The sequence below is a fragment of the Dendropsophus ebraccatus genome, chromosome 6 (assembly GCF_027789765.1).
Source record: "Dendropsophus ebraccatus isolate aDenEbr1 chromosome 6, aDenEbr1.pat, whole genome shotgun sequence".
NCBI lineage: Eukaryota > Metazoa > Chordata > Amphibia > Anura > Hylidae > Dendropsophus > Dendropsophus ebraccatus.
In genome coordinates this window covers 99,754,252-99,772,726 of record NC_091459.1, presented here as the reverse complement: position 1 = coordinate 99,772,726, position 18,475 = coordinate 99,754,252, and the positions used below count along the sequence as shown (strand labels likewise).

The 18,475-nt window shown below is 43.7% G+C and overlaps 1 protein-coding gene across 1 annotated transcript in view; it reads left to right on the top strand.

The window, feature by feature from the left end:
• Positions 1-1,205: 1,205 nt before the first annotated feature.
• The window catches only part of IRS1 (insulin receptor substrate 1), a 39,250-nt gene continuing 21,980 nt past the window's right edge, over positions 1,206-18,475 (top strand). The window contains exon 1 of the mRNA XM_069975420.1: positions 1,206-5,229. Within this exon, the coding sequence (XP_069831521.1) occupies positions 2,004-5,229 (3,226 nt within the window). The 5' untranslated portion in view covers positions 1,206-2,003. The remainder of the gene's footprint in view (positions 5,230-18,475) is intronic.

Below are 18,475 nucleotides of genomic sequence, written 5' to 3'. Positions count from 1 at the left end.
GACGCCTGTGTGACAATGGTCTTATGTCAGTAATTTTTGCAAATCATAGAGAAAGGTGGAATCCTTTCCATTATAGTCCATCTCTGCTGTCAATTCTCTTGGTTTGGGCTGAAAAATGCCAGTCAACCCAACCAAACATTTTTCCCTTCCCATTTTCCTGGGTTTCTGAAGGCGGATCAGCTGACTGACAGCTTTTCTTCATTGTAGGTATAACTGTCTTCATGCTTTACTGTGGCGGTCTACAACCTGTGGCTTCCCAGCTGTTGCAAAACCACAACTCCCAGCATGCCCTGGGAGCCACAGGTCATAGCCATACTGAGATTTTATGCAAAGCATACAGGCCGGCCTTTTGGTAGCATCCATTACTCTTTATAGACATCGCTCATATCTACAGCAACCAGCATGCCAATGAGCGGCCATAGATCAGTGCTGGAGGAGACGATTTGGGACACTGTACACAGAATGGACCGCTCTATATGTATTTGGGTATAGGAATACAATATAAGCATTGCAGCAGCTGGTTCCTATGCATTACAATGCCGTCAGGCTGATTTGGATACATATATATATATATATATATATATATTTACACACACACAAATATATATATATATATATATATATATACACACACAATATATAAGCAGTTATATAACATCACAGCTCGGTGTCTAAATCACATGACGCGGTATACCAGAGCACGTTCGTCGTGTTTATCACAGAAACCACCATGTTTACTATAGGTAGAGCGCCGCGTCCTCAGTGACCTGTGCATTATATAACAGATACACAGCACCTCGTTCACTGCACCTCGTTCACACCGCACGTCAAGGACACGCGCAATGCATTCACGTTTAGTAAATATCAGCTAACTGAATGGCGTCTACGCCTTTTTACTACGCTGCGCCTCAACCAAGCCCCCTACTAGGATTAGAGGCGTGGCGCTGTGGTATAGATTGACAGATGGTAACAGCCAATGAAAGGGCAGCATGGCGCCCCAACGCCTCCTCGCCACTCCATAGTAGTAATGCAAACAGGGGCGTGGTTTGAGCGTAGCAGGCTAGGTTGAGGCTGGCCGCCGCTTGTGCTCCACGCAGTGTGTGTGTGGTGGTGGTGGTGCTGCTGCTGCTGCTGCTAGAGCGGTCACGTGTTGCTGAGAGGGAGACGGAGGCGGCGGGAGCTGCGCGAGGGGGGCGGGGGCTGCTGCGCTCCCGGGAACTCAGACACAGACACAGCTTGTTTTGGTTTATTTCGCAAGGAGAGGTGGGGGGAGAGAGGAAGCCTGGCAGAAACTCCGGCAACTCCTGGACACAGCTCTCCCCCTGAGTAGTCATCTCTCAGCAGCGCCCTCCTCCCTGCAGCAGCCACGGTCCGGCCGTGCACCCCGGAGTGAGGGAGGGGGACAACAAGTCTACAGTTGGCAGCCGGGGTTGTCGGATCCGGCGGGGGTGGGAGTGCGGCTACCTGCCCTCCTCTTCCCATCAGATGCCACTCTCTGCAACGCGATGGGACTGAATGGGGACACACACAGACAGTGATCCCCTCCCAGCAGTCACATTGGAGGGGTGTCTGCTCGCTGCCGCCCGCTGGGAGGATTAAGCCGAGTTCACAGTGATCGCCCAGATACCGCAGTAACGCTCCCATCCATCCAGAGCTGCAGGCAAACTTACAGCCGGCTGTGCGGTCCCCATGCAGCCAGGATGAAGCTGCCCGGGTGTGGACAGGGCTCTATGCACACCATTACATTGCTGCTGCTGCCCGCCTCTGCTGCTAATGCTGCCCGCCTCTGCTGCTAATGCTGCCCGGTGGCTTTCTTGATCCAAGGAAAATACAACAACTCTGCAAAGTGGAGGCGATCATCGTGGTACTGCGGCTCTGCCCTCCGCACTGGTGCTGAATGAGCTGTGAATCTGCCCAGTGACTTTCTCTACAAGGACTACGCTCTTGTTTTTTTTTTTTTTTTTCCCTGTGTGTTTTTGTACTATTATTTATACTCTGGTACCATGGCCAGCCCCACAGATCCTCCACCTCATGAGAACTTCTCCGATGTCAAGAAGGTAGGCTACCTTAGGAAGCCTAAGAGCATGCACAAAAGATTCTTCGTGCTCCGAGCTGCCAGCGAGTCGGGTCTAGCCCGTCTGGAGTATTACGAGAATGAGAAAAAGTGGAGGCACAAATCTGGGGCCCCAAAAAGGTCCATTCCACTGGAAAGCTGCTTTAATATCAACAAGAGAGCGGATTCAAAGAACAAACATTTAGTCGCCCTGTACACGAAAGATGAGTGTTTTGCCATTGCTGCTGACTCTGAACAGGAACAGGAGGGATGGTACCAAGCTTTAGTGGACCTGCATAATCGGGGTAAAATGCATCACCATCATCACTACAGTGAAGGAGCTGCCAATGGTGTGCATGATGGAGTAAATGGAGAGGATGTGTATGGGGAAGTCAACCCCCCTGGACTGGCCTTCAAGGAAGTGTGGCAAGTGATTATGAAGCCCAAGGGTTTAGGGCAGCTTAAAAATCTTGTTGGAATCTACCGCCTGTGCCTGACCCACCGAACAATCAGCCTGGTGAAACTCAACTCTGACGCGGCAGCCGTAGTGTTGCAGCTCATGAACATCCGGCGATGCGGCCATTCGGAAAATTTCTTCTTCATCGAAGTTGGCCGCTCTGCGGTTACGGGTGCTGGTGAGTTCTGGATGCAGGTGGATGACTCTGTGGTGGCGCAGAACATGCATGAGACTATCCTCGAAGCGATGAAAGCATTGAGCGATGAATTTCGACCTCGTAGTAAGAGTCAATCCTCTTCTAATTGCTCCAACCCAATTTCTGTGCCTCTCAGGAGGCATCACCTTAACCATCCTCCTCCAAGCCAAGTGGGGCTGAACCGCAGAGCCCGTACAGAAAGCGTTACTGCCACGTCTCCAGCTGGAGGAACCAGTAAACATGGATCTTCATCCTCATTCAGGGTTCGAGCTTCAAGTGATGGAGAGGGTACAATGTCAAGGCCTGCCTCCATGGATGGCAGCCCGGTTAGCCCCAGTGCCAGCAGGGCCCAGTCGCATCGGCATAGGGGCAGCTCCAGGCTTCACCCACCCCTTAACCATAGCCGTTCCATTCCCATGCCAACAAGTCGTTGCTCACCTTCTGCTACAAGTCCCGTTAGTTTGTCCTCTAGCAGCACCAGTGGACATGGCTCCACATCCGACTGCTTGTGTCCTCGAAGATCCAGTGCCTCAGTTTCAGGTTCTCCTAGTGATGGCGGTTTTATTTCTTCTGATGAGTACGGCTCCAGTCCGTGTGATTTTAGAAGCTCCTTCCGGAGTGTGACGCCTGATTCTTTAGGGCACACGCCTCCAGCTCGAGAAGAGGACTTGAACAATTACATTAGCATGGGTAAAACCAACAATCTGATCCAGAGAAGCACACCGCAGAGGTACCAGTTAAGTAGGGCGGAGGAAAACTCCGACCTTGACAAAGTGTTCAGAAAGAGGACTCATTCCTCAGGTACTTCCCCACCCACTGTCTCCCATCAGAAGACCCCTTCGCAGTCATCAATAGAGGAATACACTGAGATGATGCCTTCCTATCCTCTGCGCCTCTCATCCTTTAGGCACTCTGCCTTTGTGCCCACGTACTCATATCCAGAAGAGTGCCTAGATCTCCACCTGGAAAATAACAGACCAAACCACAGTGATGATGGCTATATGCCTATGTCACCAGGTGTTGCTCCTGTGCCTACTAAAAATGGTGACTACATGCCCATGAGTCCGAAGAGTGTGTCAGCCCCCCAGCAGATTATTAACCCAAGACGACATACCCAAGTGGACTCCAATGGCTATATGATGATGTCTCCGAGTGGCAGCTGCTCCCCAGACAGCTGTAATTATAGCAAAATCTGGACAAATGGTACCAACCCAAAGTTGTCTATAGAAAGCAATGATGGCAAACTGGCTTGCAGTGACTATATAAATATGTCACCCGCTAGTGGGTCAACTACTAGCACTCCACCTGACTGCTATCTGAATTCTGTTGAAGAGCCATCCAAGCCTGTCTATTCTTACTTTTCTTTGCCAAGGTCCTTTAAGCATGCACACAGGAAGACTGATGATGGCCATCGCACCTCTGTAAGCTCAGCTCATCCCCTATTCACAGAGGAATCCTCTTCTTCTTCCACAAGTAGTGATAGTCTTGGGGGACAAGAAACGCAGCAGAGTCGGAAAAGTGAAATTTGCCTACAAGGAAGGAGCAGCAGATTGACCAGGCCCACACGATTGTCTTTGGAAAGCAGTAGTAAGGCCAGCACGTTGCCTAGGGCTCGGGAACCTGCTTTACCACCAGAGCCAAAGAGCCCTGGGGAGTACGTAAACATAGAGTTCAATGAAAAGCTATTCCCTGGGGGATTAATATCTTCGGTACATTCACCATCCTACGTGCAGAGTAGAGTGGTTCCTCAGAGAGAGAATTTATCTGAATATATGAACATGGACCTCAAGCATTGGAGGGCAAAAAATGCTTACACGTCATGTAAACCTGTCAGTACGGACATCTGTAGTAGTCGTCCCCCTGCTCGAGGCAAGCCCATTCAGAGGGACTATATGACCATGCAACTTGGTACCCTTTGTTCAGACTACACTCAATTGCCACCAGCTAGGACCACTCCCAAACCAATTTCTCCATCTTGTAATGGTAATTATGCAGAAATGACAATTGGTGGAGTCCCTGATAACCTGCCTGCTCCACCACCATCTGGTACTACAAGCCTAGCAGAAACCTCCTGCTCTCTCCTGGGCCAGGGCTCTGGCCCCAGCGCATTTACCCGTGTTAGCCTAAGCCCAAATCGCAACCAGAGTGCCAAAGTTGTCAGGGCAGGTGACCCACAGGGCAGGAGGCGACACAGCTCGGAGACCTTCTCTTCTACTCCTACCACAGCCCGAGTCAGTGCTGGACCTGTTTCTGGAGATGATGTAAAGAGACATAGTTCTGCTTCATTTGAGAATGTCTGGCTCAGGCCTGGAGAGTCTGCAAGGAGAGAGTCTCAGCAACCCTCAGAGCACCATCATAATGGCCTCAATTACATTGATTTGGATCTAGTTAAAGATTTGAGTGGCCTGGAACATTGCAACCCCCATCAGACTGGGATCACCCACCCCTCAGATGATCTGAGTGCTTATGCTAGCATCACTTTCCACAAGTTGGATGAACGCAGGAGCCGGGCAGAGACAGAAGGTAGGTTACACAATACCTCCCATAAAACTTCCAAAGCGTATTGAATATATTTGTATTCTATATACCATTTGCTAACACTCCAGGTGTCCATAGCTCTCATGTCACAAGTAGCAGTGAACCTGTAGTGAGTGTAAGTATATAGGTAAACCAAGCTGTCTCCTATAAATAGTTGCTTATCTGGTTTAGCTTATAGGGGTTGTTTTTGTTATCAGAGGTTGCACAATCCTGTATTTTTTGTGTCATTCTCACAGGTAGAACTTTGTAATGTGATCAGGAATGGGACATGTTATGCAAGCTTCACTGCTGTACATGCGGTGACAGAGGTCAATAAAGGTGGGGCACCATTGTCCAGTTCCTGCATTGACTGGTTTCTTTGATCTGCTAAATCTTTGTACCTGACTTTTTTTTTTTTTCTTCTTTATTTACTTGTTTACCCTTTGTTTGGTGTTTACCTTTCTAGTTCTCTTTGTAGCAGCGATAAAGTTGTGACTTTGTTGCATTATCTACGTGTTCTTGTGTCCTGTTGGTGAAACTTATCTGGTCTATAACGTGATGCTGTACAAAGTTACTTTACTGAAGCCACGTGTTGTATTGTGCCAGGGTGAGGCATGTGCAGCGCTGTGGGGTTGTCTTGTATGCTCTCTTGTAGCTTCTGCTTAGAGGTCAGGAATCTTGTTTACCTGTTGGAGCTATGTCACCCTCATGCCCTGGTATCTATAGGGTGTCAGAATGCTGTTGCAGATTGTAAATGTCAGTGTTGTGCCATGTGCTTCAACTTTGTAGCTTGTCAGGAAGTGGAGTGGATTGATGTAGTCAGGAGCAGGCATTTGAGCCTTCAGTGCTCCCTTTGTTATATGTCTTTGTGTCTGACGGAGACCACCATACGTGTGAGAAGTCAATACTAAAATATGAGTGTTCCCCTGGTTCTACATGAACCGCCACGTTTCGCTGTTTGATAACATGAAGTCTAGACTGCTCACTCTTGTGCACTTGAGACGTCCCTGAAGATCGTGCTTATTGATGCTTCAGGAGTTTATTAAAACCGAAATCCTGTTGGGCTTAGCCTGACATGATATCAGTCCTCATGGTGAAAACCCAATTAGAGGCAATCCCCACTCCTAATGTGATTGTTTTATTCTCTGCAGTCTTCAATTATTCGCTGTAATTAATTGACACTTTTTACACCATAGGATTAGAATATCCGCATATTGTAAAACGTCAAACTATGAACTGTGTGTCATCCACCAGAGCAGGGCATGGTTGTTGCTCAACTTTTAAAGTGACAGTGTGTGTGTGACTGGGGGTAGTATTAGTGTCCCTGAAGATACATGTAATGGGGAGGATGATGATGGTGATGTAATCCTGCACTTTTCTTTAGTGGACCAGCAGAGCTTCATGAATGAACAAATTAGAGCGTGGGAATCTGTCATTTCATGGGCTCATTGCTTCCATTCCGCCCTCTCTTCCTTCTTATTAGCACACATCCGCTTAACCCCCAAGCCTCTCCATAACCATTTGGCAGCAGCATGCTCTTCTGTGTGTCAACTTGTTTACTCTTCCTTCTCCTGAATCTGCTCACAGTGTGCTCCTTGTTTTTGTATGTCTTAAGTCATTACATTGTCTTGAGTGGCCATCATTTGCCATGACTTTCTTCACCCATTGTAAGCCTTTTTGGCTCCATCAAATTTATCTGACAAGACCCCCTCCCCTTCCCAATTGGATAAACAACACTCCACATCTGTTTCCATCTTATTGTGGCTCCTTGAGATGATCTTTTTTGCAGAATGCCAGAGACTGTGGCTATAAAGCCTCCTCTTTTAACTCTTTCACTGCCTTGTCCATGGGTAGCCTGATACCATTTGCTCCTATTAGTCCTCTGTCTATCATACACTATTTGTCACATAACAACAACTAAGCCCCCCCCACTGTTCACGTAGGACAGCATGGAAAAAACAGGCGTCCCATATAGCTGCATGTGCTGCGGCTGCCGGCAGGTGTGGGCTTTTACAGCGTGCACGCAGGAGACACCCTGTCTGCTTTTTGTGTCTGATATGGAGGGAATTGATGTTTACTGGTGTACGGTCTGGGCTGAAGTCCTGCATCAGCAAAGCATGGTAGACTGCTTTGAACTGTGCCTCTTGTTTCTATTATGATGGCTTTTTCTTGCTTTGTTGTATTATTTTTTTTTTTTTACCTAAGGATGATTTTACATTAAAATGTAAAGACTTTGTGACGTGTTTGTCGTCTGTGTCCTTAGCGGTTACACAGACTCGTGTTTGTGCTCACTTTAAACAAAGAGAGGCACGTTCTGGTCGCACTAGATAGGACCTGGCTTTGAACATTGTCATCCAGCAAACATCGCTCTTAGAGTTTGGACTTGCTGTTAATGTGTCAATATTTTTCGCAAGTGAAATGCCCTTTATAACTATCGATAACTTATCTTGGCAAATTCTACTCACGTTGCATTCTTTGTTGGGTAAACAAATCTACTGCGGCATAAAATAATGTTTAGCGTGGCATCAGATTCTTCCTATCAGTAGAAGTAACAGGGCTCAATGAGCTAAGGTCATGTAAGGTAATATGATCTGATGGAGTACATTGCTAGGAGAGTACAGTAAGTGCTGCATTAAGTTTGAAAATTGATCTCTCCCCTTTAAGTGAAAACTTTAGACAGAAGCAGTGTTCAGAGAGAGAGTCCCTTTAATAATTTAGAATCGGAAGTTAATGTGATGTAAAAGAGTATATTATATACATTGGTGTTGGCTAGGTTTGAGCCAAGTGATTGATGTGATGAAGTGCAGACGCTTGTCTGTGTATTACAGTAATGGCTAATATAAAAACGTCTAATTATTAGACAGTGTGAACTAAGACTAGACAGCCAATGACTGCACCAGACATAACAGTGACCTGGTGTTTGAAAATTTGGTGCATTTATGACCTGTCTAGTCGTAAGTCTAGCCCATATTTTCGTTGGTTTATTTGAAGGCCACACACATTTATGTCATTGTGGGAGAGAATATTAGGGCATGTCGGGTTTCAACCTAACTGGCCCCTTTGTTTTCTGGGTCATAAGTGATCTCTGACAGAGCCTTTCTACCCATTATCAGGCTACATGGATGCTCAACTGAAAAGTGTGTGTGTTGTGGGGGTGGGGGCTATCTTATGTATGGTCATCTTTCACAGTAATGAATAGTGAGAGCTACACACGTGCATGGTTATTTTCTAATTCTTCTCCACCTAGTTGCAGCTGTGGCTGGCACCAGGCAGGTTGTGGGACCCCAAGTCCCACCCCAGCGGTGGGATCCCATCTTCTAGGGATTAATGGTATATCCTGCGGATTTACCATGAATGTTCAGGTTCTAAAGATAACTTTCTAACAGCACTATCAGAACTCTTTTGTCCAGGGTGGCACTCTTTTCCACACCATCTTACACCATAAAGAATCATAAAAACATTAAATCAATAGTAGCTCCAGGACAGATTATCTATATCTAGTGTTTTACAATGAGTGGCGTGTATACAAGCTTCTGGTAAAAATGAGTTAAAGGGTCATAGTTCTTGGACACAATTTTAGTTAATGGAGAGCTGAAAAGAGTGAATATTATCTAGAAATGGTGGATATTGGTCATTATGGCCAATGTATGTGACTTCATTCCTGCTAGAAAGAGGGTTGGTAGTTGTGCTCGAATGGATTCGATCACTGTGATCGCTCACACCTGGAGGTTATTACAGATGTCCTCGGTCAGATCATGGCATTCATTGTGATAAGTTAGTCCATATGTTCAGCTTTTGTTGCTTTTTTTGTTTGCTGCTTGCTGCATTTTTTTTTGTCCTCGTAAATTGACGGATAGCAGTGGGATGAGATATGCGTGCAGTACGCGGCCATGGTATTTGCTCAGTTGTTTGTGGCTTTTGACATGGAAGTGGCTGCAAAGATGCTGATCTGTTGTTTTCTCTCCACTGGTGAATGTTGGATTGATCAAAACCTGTCACATGCTGTTTTTCTTCTTGTTTTTTGTAGTTTGCTATCATCTTTTTTTTTTTTTTTAAGCCTCTGTTCACAGGCCAGGCTCTCTTCTCTTTCCAAACCAGCAAAAGGCTAAAGAAGTGATTGACTGCTGAGAATGGTATATCAGTTTCCCATGTTCAGGCCAATCTACCAGAGTATTTTTTTACTTAATTAAACCACAGGAATGCCATTCCATTCCCAGACCTCTGTTATATTGTTAAAGCAACAGTGCTATGAATTTGTTCACATCTTCTTCAGACGAAGGACTTTTGCTTTTAATTGTAGATGTCATTGATATGTGATTTTGTTTAATAACTTCATTCAGCGCAATCCCCTAAAGGTCTGTTTAAAAAGGGTATTCTAAACATAAAAAATGATTACCTAGCAATGGGATAGCGAGTCAGACCCCACTGATCATTTTGTTATCCCCCAACCGATAACTTTGGAATGTTAATGTTGGGAATACCCATTTTAAAGGAATAATCTCTTGTACACAACCACTTTCCATATGCTTTGCTATTAGGGTCTTATAGAAGTAGGTCTTCCTCTTGGGCAAGCACAAGTTTCACAGACTTTATCAGAACTAGTTATTAATTTACATCTTTTTCTAGTCTGGGTTTAGAAGTTCATTGGGCGGTCCCAAGCAGTGATGTGCAGTTGTCAATCACGGAGTAGGACCACCCCTTCTAATTGTAATAAATTATTTCGTCTTTTGTATGACCTTTTTGTGCTGCTTTGTGCATCTGTAATACCTCTCATACACACAATGCATATTGTGAGGAGGGATATGGCCGCTGAGGTCATAAAGGAATACAATCCTCACTGGAAACCCAGTTTGCTACTGTTTATCTAGTTGAGCTTCGTTACTACATAACCTTTTATAGGTTGTGCCAGACTGTGTGTATCCTCTGAATTATTAATGCTTTTCTGCTGTCTGGAATCATGAATGGATTAACTTCATACTATTATGGAGAAAAAAAAATCCCTCTTAGGAGCCTAAAAAAAAAGCTAGCGTATGTCTCTACATTGACAGGTGTGAAAGCAGACAATGAGGTCACTGGTTGTGCCCCCATACATCACAGATGGGAAAAAAGCATCACAGCAAATGTTTTCTTTTTTTTTAGTTAGTAAGAGGTTAATACAAACATCAACAAAAAACAATCCAATGATTACATGGAGGGAGGATTAAACAACAATACTATACATGCACACTGTTCTGTAGGATTGTATGCACGGACCTATATGTGTTTTTAGTCACTGTTTAGTCTAGGCATATTGCAGGAGAGAAATAAAGACTTTTTAAATTTTGGACAGTATAAGCCTAGACTAGACAATCTATAAATGCACCAGATTTATAGCAGAGGCTCAGGTTCTATCGGGCACATCCTTACGGCACGTGCACACAGAGCAAAAGAGGTGAAATTTCAAACTGAGTCTGCGCCAAAGACGTCGCTTGAAATTCTGCCTGTCTCATTGCTTCAGTGGAATTTCTTATGTGCCTATGCTGTCTGCTCAAAGAGCCTTTTTTGCTCTGTGTGAACGGGACCTAAGGGTGTGTTCCCACTAAAGACTAGGGGAGGAATTTGATGCGGAGTCCGTGCTTACTTTCCTGCGGATTCCGCTTAAAATTCTATGCATAAAATATGAACAGAGTGATGTCCCATTGCCTTCAATGGCATTTTCACTCTGTTGTTCACACTGCAGAATTTACCACTGTGGATTCGTTTTCCGCCCACAGAATTGACATATCAATTCTTCTGGTGCATTACGCAAGAGAAATCTTATAGAAGTCAATGGGGCTTGAATTCTGCTTGAATTTGGCTCAAATTCTGCTCAATTCTGCTCAATTTCTGCCAGAGCTGAATAGGTAAGGAATTTCAAGCAGAAAACTTTTATCACCTATTCTTGCTCTATTCCTTACTGGGAACATACCCTTAGACTATCTAAAGACCTTTTCTGTGACCCAGCAGAAGCAGCATGTCGCCGCCGGTCAGTGAGATGTGACTAGCCACGAATTAGCAATTTATTGTTTATCGACTGATCGCTGACTTCTACGTGCACTGATTATCAGCAGTGAATGTTCCTTCCATATAATCGGCCTGTGTAAAAGGATTTGAAGTTTGCACCATCTATTAGTTGGCTTCAGTTTTACACATAAATGCACTACCTTTTTATTGAGTGAACGTATGTAAAACACATTGAAAATGTGACATGAATGAGACCCGCCAGATAGCTGGCACTAGCGGTTTCATTTACTTCCCGTTATATTTTAACCATAGAAGTCGATAATTGTTACACTACTGTTATGCAGAAATAAAAGTTTCCCTTGACATCTTTGGGGTCTAAACACAGCACAATGTTGCGGCCATTTTCTTGTTGAAGAGCTGCATTATCTCCTATACTCTTATATGCTATGTCTCCCATACTCTTTTATATCCTATGTCTCCCATACTCTTATATCCTATGTCTCCCATACTCTTATATCCTATGTCTCCCATACTCTTATATCCTATGTCTCCCATACTCTTGCTTTATAGCCTGCACAGAAACCTTATAGAATCCTCTGATCTTTATAAGACGCAGTTGTCTTTGCTGTGCACCTATGTGTTATCCTGACATTTCAGCAGCGAAGTAACTGCAAATTAAAAATAGAGGGACACTCGAACCTTGGTTCCAAATAGACATGCTTGTAGGTGACATTTTGGAAAGTTATCTGCATGCTCCGGAGGGTTTAGGAAGTGTGTCAGAATAATGTGTGTTACCAGTGTGGAGGATGTGCTGCCTCATTATTGGAGGGAAATCCGGTGATGCATGCAGAGATGTCAGTGTGAAATGGGAAGACCTGGGGGTGTGGAGGAGTTCTCTCTCTGCTCTGATCAATACGGTGTTCCCTAGATCAAACGCCTCTGCTATTGTTATATGTGGGAATATACTGTTAGATCTGAGAGGTGCAGACTGACTCCCCTGACTCCACTACTCTCTGCTTACTTGTTTGATCTTTATCCGGCTCCTTTATAATCACTATAACATATAACCTCAAAAATTACAAAATAATAAATATGTATAATGTATGTTATTTATTGTTACTATTTTTTGTAATCTTTTTTTGTTCTGTGCATGATTTCGGATTATAGGAAACAATAGCCTGGACATGACCTACTTACAATTTGTATTAAAGCATTTTCTGGGTATACTCTGTACGGGAGTATGGGAGAGAGAATGGGAGTAGGAGAATGGGAGCTGTGACTAGCACCTATTGTGAAGGGTGGATCCTGTGCTACCTGTATATTAGTCCTGCCTGTGATGATAGTGACATGACTATTGAAAAGTGATTGCTATATAATGGGAGCCCTTTATCCTGGGATAGGTAGGACCCCCATCTATCAGACATTTATGGCATGTGCTGTTAAGCTGTAAATGTAAAGATGGAAATATGTGTTTAATACATATGGTTGAAACGAAAATTAGAAAAAAAAAATCCCTGAAGTTGTTTGTGAGTATGTTAAATGTAAAAACATCAGTGAACAGTAGGTTATTTTCTGATAATACATTCCCTTTAAATAACACTTCACACTTGCAGCAAATCTTCTCGTCCCTTTCCCATGGGAACCTCCTGTAACCCGACCCCCTGAGCCAGCTTGTAATGTAGCTCATGCTGTTGGAGGACTGAAGAGGCTGCATGAAGTGACCTTTGGCGAAAGCGAGCAATCTGCTGCACAGTTGGCATTTGGAATCCGGCCTCCTCTAGACCCTTGCTACATGCGGAGAGGTGGGCATCTCCATTATCCTTCAGCAACGCAACCGAGTGATAGTGACAGGATTTGTTACTATGTGCGGGGAGGATGCCCAGCTCCGGTCCCCCGATGCTCTGTTGCATTGGGCCTAATGCTCTGTCTTACAGGCTTATAAGTAATCTTCTGCCTTGGGCAGGCTATTCCCTCCCTGATAAAGCATTGTTAATGTCTTTTGTAAGAGATTACGGTCTTTACCACACAGGAGAAGAGGGCATTTTCTCTGCTTGTGGAGTGGGATTGAATTTTCAGTGGAACGGAGGCAACACCGTTTAAATCTTGGTATAAGAAGAAATGGCAGTCTCATTTATTACAGTATATTTGCTTGCGGTATCTACATACTCCGCGATGTAAACCTGAGTAAAATATTAAAGGAGGAACATTTAGGCTAGAGCTACACGGTGATTTGCGGTTGCGCTATTTAAAAATTGATGACGTTGTACAATCAGGCAGTGTCACACAGTGGTTCCCTGTTGTGCTAACAGAAATTGTCATGTAGCCCTAGTCTTAGGCAGTACATTGCCATACATAGGGTTGTACTGCCGCTATGCCTGGTACTGCAGCTCACAACTGTTTAGTCCCAAACATGTCAACAGGACTGAGCTGTAGTACCAGGCACAGCCACATCTGTATGTATGGTGCTGTGCCACTTTATAGAAGGAAGAAGTAGTTGTTTGATGGGATCTTCTGTCTGTGCCATGGAGGGAACAAGAAGTCTTCTCTCCATACAGGATCTACATGGCCTAAAAATTTGTTAGACTCCATGGCTCTGTGTAGCTGTTTTTGGGATATTACATTTTGTGGTTCCATGTAGGCCTTTATATGCTGCACAGGTTGCATCACGTAGCTCTCCATATCCAGTAGATGGAAAATGCCTAGTGGGAAGTAAGGCCTTGGTGGTGAATGGAGCCCCGATTTGGTTGCATGTTTTTTTTTTTCTTATGACGTTACATATTGCCTACCATTTTCTTACTGAAACAGACAGGCATAGGCTGTTTTGTGTGATGCAGGCTGTAGCAGTGCCATGTTTTGCAGCATCCTTGGCTCTGTGTTTCCAGTAAATTTTAATACCCGAGTTCCAGCACATTAACAAAGGAGCCGGATGCAAATTGTTTCATTTAAAGTCATGTCTCTGGAAAATGCCCTCCGCTCCGTACATCTCTAATTTCTTGTGAGCCGGGAATGAGCGTTTCATTTGTTTACTCTATCTGCTGGGTAGCTCGGAGATGTATTGACGTGCAATTTTCTGATGAGATGTGACAGATCTAGGTCACTAACTCAGAAGATGTCTTCAGAGATTTATCCTTAAAGTAGCTGGGAGATGTTCTCTTTTTGTTATATTTTTCTCGACAGTGTTTTGCTATGATGAAAATCTGTGTTCTACCAACATTATGATTTTATGAAGGAAAAATGCAGGCAAGTGTTTTTTCTTTCAAATATCCGTACATGATGTGATTATGTAACATGAATAGCTGATGACGGCTTCTTGCCGGGTGCACTTCCATTTTCCTTCACCCTTTCTTTGCTTGCACTGCGACATGTCATGCACCTTTTACCTTATACATATCCTTTTATTAACAGGATGAAATATAAAACTGCTTATTGACTTGCACAGTGTTGAGTGTTTCTATTTTCCATTTCTGGCTGCATAAAAGATGGGAACCCTATATGGAAAACCAGAGCACTCGGAGTGAAATAACTATCCACTTATCATCTATGTCCAGATGTTTTGGCTATCTAATTCTATATGTTGGAAGGAGGCCTTTACAATTGAACTAGTCCGATTTGCTGCATGGCTGTGCATGTCTGTTCCTGCTATACATGTGCTAGGCTTCACTGGTTCACCCTGCTCTTCCCTCTGCTGACAGCTCGCTGCCAATTTGCATCCCACCTGCAGTTACCTAATTAGCACAATGTCTGTGATGCCAGAGAGAATCCCTCATCAGACGGCGGCTGCACCTACTGCCCCGCATAGGACAAGATTTCATCCGTCAATAATTCATCCACTGGGAGGATCGCTGAAGCTCTGCAGCCGTGCACCTTCACACACAACATCCCCTATGACTTGTTCCTTCTTTCCTACCATTGTGCTCCAAGTCTTAACAACAATCCAAGCCTTCCTCCTCTGGAACTCCTTATTTCACCATCCCCCAATTAGCTTTCACAATATTATGGAATAAAGAGAAGGTATCCTTACCTGCCACATGCCCTCAGGCCAAATGTGCTTAGAAGAGGCTCCAGTCTTCAAATACTGTCATCCTATTTACATGGAGCAGTACAAAACCATGTATAACACACAGCCACAAGAGTGGCTGTATATTTTGGAGTGTCCTTGTAAAATATATTTTCTTATATTAATTGTAAAAATATTGCATGCACTGTGTGTAGTGCCCTGCTGTTCAGGAAGATCATCCTTAGGTTTTTTCTCTCTTCTTTTGGGCAATATGGTGTTGCCAACAACCCATTGCTGGTTGACCCAGACATTCACTTTTTCTTTTTTTGACACTGTATTGAGCCCAAACCTACAGGGAAATGAAGATGGAGGTGCTTTTTGGGTTTACTATTAAAATACAAGTTTTGTCACACATAAAAGCATAGGTATATTCTTACCTTTTGTAGAGTTAAGCAAAGAATAAGCTCTACCTAATAGAGCACTTTATGGCCCATAAATAGTCTAAATTTACACTATTTAGTGGGGATCTTGAGCCTCAAGCCATGTTGCAGAGTTTCCTAGCATGCCTTGAGGAAATTAATCCAAAGCAAAAAAAAAAAAAAGGTGTCTTCAAAATTCAAACAACTCCAAAATTTGCAGTGCTATGTCATACACATAGTAAAAAGGACAGCCACCATTTGTACCCCACAAAGATGCGTTTTACAGTATAGATAAAAAGCTCCATAAATTTCAATCTTGGTTTGGACATTCAACCATTGAGCACTAGTTGCGCTCATCTCTTTTGAGCACTTAAATTTTTTTATTCCTTCAGATTAAATTGTCTTCCTTTTTAAGTTGTAAATTCTCAATTTGGTAATTAAACATGTCCCACACCATTTAACTTATTTTTCAGCTAAACGGATAGTAATGGCTGGTCATATAGTATATTGTCGCTAATAACATCCCTCCATCCATTTAGAGCATTGCCATACAGAATACGACATAAGCCTGTTTTGCTCTGGTTGTGCTATCTGTGTATCCTTTTACTGCACTGGGTCTCTGCAGTCAGCATTGGTTAAGCTCTAGGGCCGCTAAAGGGCGACTTAATACGCGGCCCCTAGTGCTGTCACTGTGGGCAAGATCATCGTGGTCAAGCGAGATCTGTTTGTCTCATGATGGCAGGATGACTGCAGCTGACTTTTCAGTGATGTCATCGGGAGAAAACTTTCTTTAGTTTACAGTTCTGGCTTGTAAATACCAAGTAACTTTCCGGAATGTGAGTAAAATATGATTATGGCCATAAATGTCTATTAGTTGTTATGCTCGAAATAATATGTTTGTAGTATACGAGTGCAGATAGTTATGTTGGCTTTCCGACGTCACGTAATTTCAGGTGCCATAAAGTGCAGTTGCCTGTGATATTCAGTACATTAGGTTGATGTAGTGCCGCTGCGAGCAGGTTAATCTTCCAGCAGAAAGGTGCAGCTCTGGCATGTTATCTTCAGGCCTTTGAACTTCTGGTTAGGAATGTGCTTCAATACGGAAGAGCGAGTGGCTGTTTTTGGCGCTGCTGAGCCCGCGGGGCTTGAAACTCAGCAGAGGAATGTTATTGTGTCTTCAAAGCTTGTTTCACACAGGCCTTTGTTGGGCCGGATCTCTGGGGCAGAGGCTTGCTATTATCAGGCGCACACAAAGCCCCTCCAGCCTTCCCATTCTGATCTAATTGGGTGGCAATGTCTATTCATCCTCGGGGCTTCAGGGCTTTATTCAGTGGGACATTGCATTGGAATCTGGTTTTAGTGAATCTTATCTGAATAGCTGCAAATATTTTGGAGTTTGGGTTTTAAATGGATCATACTTTATTTTACATACATGTAGACCTGTAGACCTGAAAATAAAGTGTGAGCGCCTTTCCCGCTTCACGTGGAGATTTTGTGAGAAAACCCATCAATGAGCAGGCCCAGCCAACCCCATGCTTGTATATGAGCCTATGGTACTGAAGATCTGGTGCGCTCCTAGAAGGAGAAGCGTTACTATAAAAGTTATGCAAAGGCAGCTGTGAAATGTTTTAAAAGGACGTCGCTGAAGATGTGAATATAAAACTATAAGAGCAGTAGTGAGTAACTGCACAAATGGCATCCAGCCAACTCGCCATAGATGCGTTCCAGCATCTATTGTCCTGCTGTTCTAGTATTCAGAGTATGTAGTAGCTGTGCTGGGATTTTGCCTCCTAGCAATGTGAATGCATACACAGCTTGTCTTCTCATAATTCTGGTAAAGACAACTTGGGGAATTAATTCTGGACTCCATAAGATTGAATTGCAAATAGTTAGATTACACACGCACACACATATATATATATATATATATATATATATATATATATATATATATATATTCTTCAGAGACATGGCATTACTTGCTGGAGTTTAATTCTTGTTTCTTTGGCTTCTATGTCCATTCCATGTCTGTTACTGTATCAGCTGTTCACACTCTATAATTTAGGCTTCATTAACACATCATTATATTTTAGTACTTTATAAAAGTACATTTTTAACCTAGATATAATCTCTTATTCTAATTCTTGTATTTTTCGATTGTAATTTTATTTTTTACATAATTTTTGTACATATTTTATGGAGGCTGCTATCTTGCCTGTGCTTTGCCTCTCTCTGCTGCACTTGCCACTTTTCTTTCAAGTGGATGGGGCTTAGCAGGAGGGGGCATGCGAAAAGTAAATTCCCCCTGGTGTGGTAGAAAACTGCAGTTACCAATTTTTCTGCAGTGTGAGCATACCCTAAAAATTCCGCTTTGTACAGGTAACAGTGCAGCTGAAAGGCTTTAGTTGCATAATGTGTATGTGATTTTTGGAGCAATTTGGAGATTGGATTAGTTGGTACTTGTATTACTTTATACATAGAGTGTGTCCTTGGATAAAGAGCCTTCTCAGAACCTTAGATAAACCTTGAATGCTGCATTGTTAGAATTGTATAGATGAGTGTATAGGAAGAGTACTGTTAATCGCAGAGTGGGAGAGAAGGGAGCCACCTATTTGATACCTCTCCCCACATCTACCGCTCTATCCCCTCCGTGTCCCTACTCTCACTGCCACTACCTTTTGCTGCCATCAGAACACTCAGCATGAGTGCAGCAACCGGTTCCCTTTAAGGCTTGGGTGTTTGTGTGGTCTTGTTACAGACGGGGTTAACTTTTGAAAGTTTTAGGATTCCTAAGGTTCTGGCATGACTTGTGTATCTTGTTTAAACAACCTCACTTTTTTTTTTTCTTAAATTC